The sequence below is a fragment of the Cebidichthys violaceus genome, unplaced genomic scaffold, assembly GCF_023349555.1.
Source record: "Cebidichthys violaceus isolate CVI_PGR_0920_01 unplaced genomic scaffold, fCebVio1.0.p SCAF_610, whole genome shotgun sequence".
Lineage (NCBI taxonomy): Eukaryota > Metazoa > Chordata > Actinopteri > Perciformes > Stichaeidae > Cebidichthys > Cebidichthys violaceus.
In genome coordinates, this window is record NW_027176829.1 from 626 (window position 1) to 11,742 (window position 11,117).

Genomic DNA, 11,117 nt, shown 5'->3' on the forward strand with positions numbered 1-11,117 from the left:
TTAACGGGACGTATTTCAATACCATCCACATGTGCGTCACGCTATTGTCTGTACTTGCTACTCGATGTGGACATGATTTATTTACTGTAATGCAATGGAGCAATTCATCATGATAATAGCAGACCTGCCAACCTGTAGGCATTTTGCGTTGCAGGTGTGCATTTTGACAATAAAGTAAGTCGTTAAAGGTACTCCAAAAAAAATAAAGCCAGTTGCTTTTCTTTCTTTCTTTTGTATAAAAATACAGCAGCGCTTATTGAGAGGCATAGGATAATATTGTCGTGTCACACGGTGTGGATCTAGAGTTTGCTGCAGGAAGCCTCTCAAAACAGTAATGCACTGTGAGCTCAGCAGGGATTCACCTGGTGGTCCTGCCAAAAAACTCTCTTCCAGGGTTGGCCGGTTGGAATACTTATTTTCACTCCTCCGTCAAAATCTGCGCTGTGCAAAAGGTCAGCGCAGAGTGGGAGGTTCACACTGTCCCCCACTCCCAGTTCCACCCGCCCTGAAATGTCTCCCTTGTCTGTCTTCCTCAGGAGGGTCCACAGGGAAAGGGAGCAGGCCTTTGAGGCGAGTATGAAGCTGTACCGGGACGCTTCGCCAGCGGACCTCGGGGTCCCCTTGAAACTGTTCCCCGGCGACCCCGGCGCCCTGCAGGGTTCCTACCCCTACGAGTCTGCCGTTCAGGAGCTCAAGCTTCTCATCAAAGACTGCTGTCCTCAGAGGAAGCTGGAATGTATTGGTGAGTCAGATTGTGTTTACTTCCTCAAGCCAAGGCTGACTTTCAGCACAGATGGCTTGATAGCATGACTTCAGTGTTGCTGCTGACCGTCATCCTATCCAGTCTGATTCTCAAGGTATCTGCAAAGTGAAGAAGCTTTGAATTTAGTTCCCTCAACAAAAGAAATAAGCTCTTAGAAGGTAATAAAATGTCTTGCATCTGTGTCACAAGTAAGCACACTGTTAGACGTTCTACAGCGATGAACTACACCGCGTTCCAAATTATTATGCAAATTATATTTTTCTCAGATTTTCCTAAATAGTCGATGCAAATGAAAGTCAGAATAATTTTCAAGTCATCAACCGTTAGAGTATAATTCAAATTTTATTGAACAAACCTCCCAATGAGAACAGTATTTTTTTCAAAAATAAAAAACTCAAGATGCACTGTTCCAAATTATTATGCACAACAGAGTTTAAAAACATTTTATAGATTCTAAAGAACTAAAAATGCTAATTTGTTGAATTTGCAGCATTAGGGGGTCATATTTACTGAAATCAAAAACATCTTAACAGGCCAAGTTACATGTGAACATAGGACCCCTTCTTTGAAATCACCTTCACAATTCTTGCATCCATTGAACTTGTGAGTTTTTGGAGAGTTTCTGCTTGAATTTCTTTGCAGGATGTCAGAATAGCCTCCCAGAGTTGCTGTTTTGATGTGAACTGCCTCCCACCCTCATAGATCTTCTGCTTGAGGACGCTCCAAAGGTTCTCAATAGGGTTGAGGTCAGGGGAAGATGGGGGCCACACCATGAGATTCTCTCCTTTATGCCCATAGCAGCCAATGATTCAGAGGTATTCTTTGCAGCATGAGATGGTGCATTGTCATGCATGAAGATGATTTTGCTACGGAAGGCACGGTTCTTCTTTTTGTACCATGGAAGAAAGTGTTCAGTCAGAAACTCTACATACTTTGCCGAGGTCGTTTTCACACCGTCAGGGACCCTAAAGGGCCCTACCAGCTCTCTCCCCATGATTCCGGCCCAAAGCATGACTCTGCCACCTCCTTGCTGACGTCGCAGCCTTGTCGGGACACGGTGGCCATCCACCAATCATCCACTACTCCATCCATCTGGACCATCCAGGGTTGCACGGCACTCATTAAACAAGACTGTTTGAAAATTAGTCTTCATGTATTTCTGAGCCCACTGCAACCGTTTCTGCTTGTGAGCATTGTTTAGGGGTGGCCGAATAATAGCTTTATGCACAACTGCAAACCTCTGGAGGATCCTACACCTTGAGGTTCGTGGGACTCCAGAGGCACCAGCGGCTTCAAATACCCGTTTGTTGCTTTGTAATGGCATTTTAGCAGCAGCTCTCCGAATCCGACGAATTTGTTTGGCAGAAACCTTCCTCATTGTGCCTTTATCTGCACAAACCCGTCTGTGCTCTGAATCAGCCCCAAATCTCTTCACAGTACGATGATCACACTTAAGTTTTCGTAAAATATCTAATGTTTTCATACCTTGGCCAAGGTATTGCACTATTTCACGCTTTTCGGCAGCAGAGAGATCCTTTTTCTTTCCCATATTGCTTGAAACCTGTGGCCTGCTTAATAATGTGGAACATCCTTCTTAAGCAGTTTTCCTTTGATTGGGCTCACCTGGCAAACTACTTATCACAGGTGTCTGAGATTGAGTTCAATGATCTAAAGAGCCCTGAGTCACAATATCATCCATGAGTTTAATTGAAAAACAAAAAATGTAATGTTTATGACACTTAAATCCAATTTGCATAATAATTTGGAACGCGGTGTAGAGTGGGATCGTTTGCTCAGTGGGTTGTGGTCACGCCTCTTTTTTGGAGTTTCAGTCTGCACCTGTTGCTCCTGCTAGCCACGGTAGCTAGGAAGGTCTTTGGGCTCATGCAGGAACAGATTGGTTCTTGGCCGAGTGATTTAGGAGAAGTTGCCGCATTCACCAACTTTCTCTTATGAGCACATTTTAGTGAGTGGTCCAGACCTGTCGTAGGAGTCCAAGCCTTTCACCAGTGCATTGTATGTATTATTACTTTAAAGCACTTTTGAGTTTGGGAAAACCTGTATTAATTACACTTTAAAATGATGACATCCGCAATCCAGCAATTTGCTTTATCGGCTGATTTCATTCTAAATATGTTCACTTAAATTGTCTATTGACTCTATTGTATAACACTAGAATATCAATATGGACATCTGTAATGATTGGAGCCCCCCCCCCCCCCACGTTGCCGTCATGGATCGCTTTGCAGCTTATGCATTTCTGCATATTGTAGACATTGTGTGAGTTTTACAGTTCTTGCTTTCTGCTGATGTTTCGTTACAGTTCGGACTTTGCGGCTGATCTGTGCCTGCGCTGAGGATTACAGGTGCCTTCATGAGGTGGACTCCGCCCCAAAAACAGCCGCCATGTGAGTAAATCATCAGCTAAGTGCAACTCTTTTTTTTGGGTTTCGGTGTTTGCCGTCACTGCAGCAAATATAAAATCACTCACTGGGGGATTTTTAATGGGAAATGAAAAAAACAGTAAAATAAGACTGATGACATTAAAAGTGATACAATGCAATACAACAGTTGGATAACTTTGTACAGAAGAGTGAAGGGCTGTCTGGGGTTGTGCTATCCTTTTAGTTGACTTCCTCCAAGTGCACCTCATTAAACTTCAAAATAAGAGCCCTTTCTCTGTTGACTCCGTGCTTATAGGGAGTTAAAGACCGTCCAGTGGAAGTACCCAAACATCACTGGAGGACTCTCTGCCTTGTTAGCTGCCCTGTCAGGTCTCATCAGTGCCCAGTTTAGCCCGGCACAGCGGGGGTTGTCCGAGCTCTATTGCCCCCCCATAGAGTGTCTCTGCCAGGCCTAAAAGTGGGTCGTCCTGTCTGGGTTTGGAACAGACCCAGGGCCCAACGAGGGGCTTGAATTCATGACGATGCGGTGTCAGAGTCACACAAAGGCTTAGTGGGTTGTAGCGCCCGTTGTGGAGAACATGCAGTGCGTTGTGGACTACATTTTTTAATTGGTTTGTGCAGACAAAGTGTCCTCTGCATCCACACTTAATTGCATTTCAATGGCGATCTTCTCGTTGTGGCTTGACATTATCCCGTGAACCACACCCATGAGAGCAGCGGTGCTGCCCTTCATCGATGCTGAGTTTGTTTCTCACCTGTGTGTTAGCAGACTGAAAATACTTCTGCATCAATGTTGAGACTTCTTTTGAACTCACTAGTAAACAAACTGAGAGCTCGTGTTTGTTCCAGTGGCGGTGGATCTCGGTTCTTGAATTGAAGCTCTTTCTGGGTGGTTTGGAGTGAAGGTCAGCCACGCTCGACGGTAAAGCTTTGTTTACACTCCAGTTCTGAGCACACACAGGCGTTCAGACTCTGCGCTGTGCGCTGCGTTATTCTCCGTGAACTGTGAAGAATCAAAAAGACAACATCGTAACCCAGAGATGTGACCGTAGGTGTAACCGGCTAAACGCCATAAACCACGTCCACAACGAGGAGGGATTGCAATGATCTGTAAACTCGCATCTCATATTCATGGACTACTGTATTGCCGTTGTACAAGCCCTGTAAAGAAAACGCGTTGAATATTCTGTAAACAATTTGATTTGACTGCAAAGTTTTGACTCGGATGTGGATTTTTAAGACCCGTTTCTTGAACCACTTTTAAAAGTTAGTGTTTTAATGGGGCTGAAGACTGTTGACGTTACAACTAGTGGGTTATGTCACCAACATAACCAAAGGGTTTTTATGTGTACATGTGCACATCAGTAATGCCTGTAAAAGTCCTCTGTGGGTTTCACTGCTCTCTATACAGACAGTATCAGGGGACAAATCCTGCTCCTCCAGAGTGTTATCTGATATCTTGTCTTTTCATACACACTTGTCCTCGTCCCCTTTCTCTCCCTCTTTTGTTGGATCCACTAATGCTCTTTTGGAGACCGTCTGAGGCCGCGTCTCCCGCTCCGTATCTGTCTCCTCGTATTGGAAGACGCGTGAAATGATCGGAGACGGCGTTGCAGACGAGTTGACCGGGCGCCGCTCTTCTCAAAGCTCGGAAAAGCAAAGTAAAGCAGACGTTTGTGAGCTTGAAGGGTTTTCGTACGTGTACTCTCTGTACACGGTAAACATGTAGTGCCACGAAATGAAAACTGAATCACGCTGTTTGTTTTGTTACCTGGAGACGTGAGTCAAACACGGACAAACCGCGCAAGGGACGTGAACAGACGGTTTATTTGTTCTTGTGCGTCATGCCTGACATCTCCATCATCTGAAAGGCTGCTTTTGATTCACATCGTTATAATCCTGATCAGGCTGCATGGATTTCACCAGAGGAACAGCTGTTTTACAAACTCTGGCACTACTAGCTCATCGTTCCTCAATGTCATAATCTAGCCAGTGGCCGCTTTCAGCTCCGATTCAATAAAACTTTTTTAAGGGGGTAAACTTAGACTTACTTACTTTCCTGCCTCTGATGTGCCAGAGAACGCTTTTCTTTCTGTCCTGATTGCGGCTCAGTCCAGACCAATATGTGACTGCTTTTTTTTTTAGTCCATCTCAATACATGTTGCCCTTCTGCGTGTCGCTTTGCCTCTCAGAACGTGTATTTTGATCGAGGCCCGACTCGATCAGATTTGCTGCGGTGTTCAGCAGGGATTAGTGAATCTTGTGTTTTCAATGCATATGTAGCTCTCCCCTTTCACTGTAGTTCATCATGTACAGTCTCTCTCACACACACACACACACACACACACACACACACACACACACACACACACACACACACATACACACACTGATGCACTTTATTGTACTCGCTGCCCTCCTTCATTCATTTGCCGGCGTTTCCATTTTCGTCAGGTCATTGTCCCCGACCAACCGGGAGCTCATTTGTTCTCTCGTGTGCTTTTGTCCATATCCCTTTCTTTTCTCTCTGCCATTGTGCTGCTGAACTGGTCACCACTTTCCCCATTCTGTTAATTAAGAACACCCCCCTCTGCATTTCTGCTGCTTTTTGACATCCTCTACTAAATTGGATATGTGTTGCAAAACCATAATGGAGCCCAATCTTCTCACTGAGATCAGTATTTATACTTCACACTTGGAATGCAGTGACACCAGTTTTAAGCGAGGGGATCGATGTCTTGTGTTTACAGCGGTGAACTCACGCGGTTATAATACAGGGTTGCGATTGTGTGTGTGTGTGTGTGTGTGTGTGTGTGAGGTCCAGCTCTCTACGGTTACACAAGCCTGTCCACACCTTCCAGAGCCCTGCAGGAGGAGAGTATCCAGTTGCACGCGGCCGGGGTCAGTCGAGGCCTTCTCACGCAAACTAGAAAGCGAGCAGTTGGCCCCTGCGTGTGAGTCCTGATAAACAAACGGTCACTGTCTGCACACACAGAGAATGCTATCGGACTGTCATCATCTCCAAGGCAGCAATTTGTCCTCCCAACAGATCTCAGGGAGAGGGAAAAGAACACGCATCCCATTAAGAGCTACATCGTATTTAGTCTCCATGCGTTCCCCCGGGAAGCCCACGCCATCATACTCTGTAAATGTCACTCTCTTATTTACTTCTGTTTTTCCTGTTTGACTCGATCTCGCCGCCCGCTTCCTCCTTTTCGTCTGCCAGCGGCGCGGATGACCTGTTGCCCATCCTGTCCTTCGTGGCTCTGCGGTGCCAGTGTCCTCAGCTGGTGTCCGAATGCGCCGCTCTGGAGGAGTTCATTCACGAAGGGTGAGTCGTCATGACGGGACAAAGATGGTTGAATGACAAGCTCCTTGTATTTTATTTTATTTTATTTTATTTTGCACCAAATACACAAAAGTTTGTCAGAGTAGTTTTGTCATCATTTTGAGGGAATGTTTACCCTTTGCCCACGTCGAAGAAGAAGTTGACAGATGGCCGTGTACTTAGTGAACGTGCCTAAAGTTAGCCTGAGAGGAACCTGTCAGCTTGTCACGAGGGGTGACCCTGAATCGTTGACGATTTGGCCTGAGGAACCTGATAAGACCCCAATAGTTATGAAACAAAGGATCATTCCATTCTGGAAAGTAAAACAATGACATTTGGTACAGTCCTAGAAATTTGCATGTGGGTTAATTTGGTTAATCTGTCTGTCTGTCACGTTGTCCTGTCTGTCTGTGTCTGTCGCGTCGTCCTGTCTGTCTGTGTCTGTTGCGTCGTCCTGTCTGTCTGTCTGTCGTCCTGTATGTCTGTCGCGTCGTCCCGTCTGTCTGTGTCTGTCTGTCTGTCTGTCTGTCTGTCTGTCTGTCTGTCTGTCTGTCTGTTGTCCTGTCTGTCTGTCGCGTTGTCCCATCTGTGTCTGTCTGTCGCGTCGTCCTGTCTGTCTGTCGCGTCGTCCGGTCTGTCTGTCTGTCTGTCTGTCGCGTCGTCCTGTCTGTCTGTCGCGTCGTCCTGTCTGTCTGTCGCGTCGTTCGGTCTGTCTGTCATGTGATGCTGTTGTCATATATTCTCCAATATAAAGATCCGGTATCGGTCGGCTCTAGTATTCACATACATGGTTCTGCCCTCAGACATCACAGGTGGATTGCTGTAGACGGATAACCCTCTTCCTCTCTCCTGAGGTCCACGTCTTAATGTAGTGTTATGTAGGCATAAACCTATGTAAGCGTGAACACGTGCTATCAAATACCAAGATAAGCTGGACGGCTGGGGAGGCCCGGTGGGCTTCGGTTGAGGGACTACATCGTGCCGAGTGTCGTTGCGTGTGAGCTCAGACCACGCCCATCGAGGTCTACTCAGGGCCGTAAAAACAGAAGGCTGTAAAAGCCATCTGGTCAGATCGGCAGAGGCCAAGGAATGTCAGGATATTTAAGATTTGGTTTTTCTCCTCTATAAAAATACAAATTAAGTCCCACTTGATGTTTCTGTTGGTCAATTGAAGGGAGGTGGAGGAACCCAAACCGGCCACAAGGCTATGAGAGGGTGGAGATGCTCTCGCTCTCCAAAGGCTGTGAATGAGAGGATAACGTCATGACGAGAGTTCAAGTCACCAAAGTATAGAAAAGTACTTTAAATAAGCAGAACGCAGCTCGATTCACTCAAACACTGTTCACGTTAGACACTCCACTAGAAACCTCATGTTGCTGCTAAAATATATTTATAATGCCTTTAGTCATACTTTTCATTTTGATGTCGTCTTTTCTTTGTTGAAATATGAAGAAATATGTTTTTGGTCATGTTTTTATGAAAGCTTGGTGGTTGCATTTTTGGCAAATCTAGTGGCATTTTTATACATTAAAATTTGAGGATCGTTCCAACACCACAGACGTTTAGTTTTCTTCGCGGCCGAGGTACAAGCGTCTCCTTATCTCCTTTCCTTCCTCGATCCCTCACTGTCCCCGTCCTCTCACTCCTCGTGTCCGTCCACGCAGGGAGTCGCTCTCATGTCTTGCTCTAGTTAGTCAGAGGTCAGCCAGAGTTAACTCGCTCTGAACAAACCTCCATAATCACTCGTTATCCACACTCACATCCACACAGACATCCACGCACACATCCACGCACATCCACACCCTCCATAGACGAGTGCCGCCTCTAAAAGTGGAGTCTCTTTTTGAATGTTGAACGATGAGCAGAGATGCTCGGTCCTTTTAATAGAAATGGTCTTTTCGGTGCTTGGATGTTTGGAGTGTTTGTTCTGTTAACATGAAGTAGCTTGTTTGTGTCCCATGTTTGAATACATGGAACACTCACAACCACGTTTGTAACTTTTGACTTGCAGACGCCTCGTTATCGGCTGATAGTCTCTTCTCTTCTGCAGCTATTTGATAGGAGAGGAAGGCTACTGTCTGACCTCCCTGCAGAGTGCCCTGGCCTACATCGAGTCCCTGCACTCAGGAGGAGCTCACCACCCTGCAGACAACCCCTTCTGAAACGGTAAAGCAAAGCCCACGACCTGACGCTCTGTGTCCAGTTCGGTCAAAGTGGATGAAAATGGTAAATGGACTGTATCCGTATAGTTCTTTTCAAAGCGTTTTAACACCACATGACATCATTCACCCATTCACACACTGATGACAGGAGCTAACACGCAAGGTGACACCTAACGTTCACACACACTTCCGTCCGTCCTCTAAGGCGCGCACCATCGCTCAGGGATGCGCTGCCCTGCGACACTAAACACCACTGTCGTGTTTTCAGTCTTTACTGAAACAACATTTTTGGGCTGAAAAACACGCGTGAGTTGCCCTACTGATTAAGGTACCGCTTAACCCAAACCAGCTTATGTGTGCATTACCGCCACCAAGTGGACCGGAGTCGCTGCACACTCGTCACTCGGGAGCGGCTGCTAGAAGCCCAGTGGTGAAATTCACTTTATTTAGCCGTAAACATCAAACCGAAAGTTGTGTTTATAACATTTAACATTCAACATTTAGCGTAGCAGAATGCTCTGTTTTGGTCTTGGGTGTGTCCGGTTGTCAGAAAGGCAGCATCCAAATGTTGCGTTTGTCTGCTGGATGTGTCGTTCGATTGCATCATTCCTTCAACATGTTGCCGGTGCAGAGAATAACGTGTTCTGTTTGGTGTGGCAGGCTGCTGCGGTCCTATGAGATCCTCCAGACTTCCCGCTGCGCTGCAGAGACCACAGCTGGACCTGCAGCCCCCTGCGAGTTGTGAAGACGCATGTTAACTTACACAAAGACACACTGCTCACTTATAAAGGACTGGTTTTGGCTCCAAGGACTAAACCCTTGCCTGCGAGTTGTTTCTACACAAATCAGGAACTGAGCTTTGCTCGGTCCTCTAAGGACGTCAGTAATCTGTAGCGCGTTGCTGATTGGACTACGCTGGATTGTTAAAGGGACTCCGAGGTGGAGAATGGTGTCGTTTTAGGGAACCGTTGGAAGTGAAGCCATGGACCTGCGTTATGGTTTACTAATGAGGGAATGGGTTTGTAAACCATAGTGCAGGTCTTGCTCTTTGCCGACCACGCGCGCTTCGGCTGATATTTGTCGTGCTCAGAGTCGTAGAGATAGTGTTTCATGTTGTTGTACTCCATGTGGCCGGTTCTCTTTTTCACAAAAACACCATTCAAACTTATGATTTAGACAGCGGTTGCTTTGCTTTCTTTATGCGCGTGTTTATTAAAAGTGAAAACAAAATGTGAATTTCTGCACTTTGGGTGTTGAAGCCCTCGGGTGAGGCGACACCGGAGGATGACGTTCAGTCTGCACACATCTGTCTGACACTGGAGGAGACGTCACTGTGTCTGCATGGAGCACCATGAGGGTTCACAGACAGGGACACGGTTAGGTAGTACTTTATGTAAGTAGTAACACTGTGTGTGTGTGTGTGTGTGTGTGTGTGTGTGTGTGTGTGTGTGTGTGTGTGTGTGTGTGTGTGTGTGTGTGTGTGTGTGTGTGTGTGTGTGTGTGTGTGTGTGTGTGTGTGTGTGTGTGGTAAGACAATTTGAAAGCCAGGCCACAGGGAAACGATCTTTTAATGCCGAGGTTCAAAGTGAACGTTTGGAGGACAGCTGAAGGTTAACCTCATCATCAGCTCATTTTATACTCTTCACTCGTATCCCAATGCTGCCATTTACACTTTACCCAAAGTCAAATCCATAGGATGGGAGCAAAATGGCAACCTGATGTCTTTGGAACTGGAGTATCCACTTGTAGATCTAGTTCTTCGCTGAGATTTGATCCGCTGGTTGTAAATGCTCGTGAACACCAGTTGAAAGGATTTGGTGTGTTGCATTTTTTATCTCTATTTTTTTTTTTTTTTTTTTTTTTTTTTTTAGCCTGTTTCCTGCAGATCAACTTTACTTGAGTGACCAGTTATGAATGAATGACGGAGTCCTCCGGTAGATGATGGCCAGTGATTTCAGTTCTCCTTGGTGTGTAATAAATAGGCGGCTAAAATATGCAAAAAATATTGTTTGCTGTGTTTGAAAGACCTGGAGCAGACTTTCATCAAGTGTAAAATACTGAAAAACGACATTTTTATACGTTTATTATACATTTTATTAAGGTTTGTTTGTTTGCTTGTTTGAATTTAATATTTAATATTTTATTTTGATTTAGCATGGGTCCTAAAGATGTGAAAAGATTTACTTTTGCTACCTACTTGTTGTGACATTAACCCCAAAAACAGACGTGTGTCTATGTAATAAATATGAATGTAATTATATTGAGAATTATATTTTGCAAAGTAGATTAAACCACTACATTCATGTAAATTAGTTATTGTACATTTTGCATTGCTTTTGAAAACTCAATATGAATGTCGTCATTTCATTATTAAACTGTTTTACTGTGAAAGGGTGAGAACGATGAATGTGTTTGACAAACGGATCAATAAAGAGAACGGAAATATTGAACTCATTAAA

General features: G+C 45.3%; 1 protein-coding gene across 3 annotated transcripts; it reads left to right on the plus strand.

Moving 5' to 3' along the window:
* The first annotated feature begins 551 nt into the window (after positions 1-551).
* On the plus strand, positions 552-11,117 carry LOC137890125 (VPS9 domain-containing protein 1-like). 3 transcript variants are annotated; one of them, XR_011105267.1, is made up of 6 exons: positions 552-742; positions 3,087-3,171; positions 6,030-6,122; positions 6,395-6,499; positions 8,547-8,722; positions 9,319-11,117. XR_011105267.1 is itself a non-coding variant. In XM_068734237.1 (6 exons), exons 1-5 carry the CDS (start codon positions 577-579, stop codon positions 8,656-8,658), a joined length of 561 nt encoding a protein of 186 aa, XP_068590338.1. In that variant the 5' UTR covers positions 552-576; the 3' UTR covers positions 8,659-8,662; positions 9,319-11,117. The 3 variants fall into 3 exon arrangements, 2 of the variants coding, with proteins under 2 accessions (XP_068590338.1, XP_068590339.1); XM_068734237.1 differs by having other exon boundaries at positions 8,547-8,662; XM_068734238.1 differs by lacking the exon at positions 6,030-6,122 and having other exon boundaries at positions 8,547-8,662.

Bases quoted from the DNA above. Each gene is read 5' to 3' on its own strand.
- LOC137890125 (XM_068734237.1), top strand. From the start codon at position 577: ATGAAGCTGTACCGGGACGCTTCGCCAGCGGACCTCGGGGTCCCCTTG. The intron at 3,172-6,029 runs GTGAGTAAATCA...CACACCTTCCAG, and splicing joins GCCCCAAAAACAGCCGCCAT to AGCCCTGCAGGAGGAGAGTA. The intron at 6,500-8,546 runs GTGAGTCGTCAT...TCTCTTCTGCAG, and splicing joins GAGGAGTTCATTCACGAAGG to CTATTTGATAGGAGAGGAAG.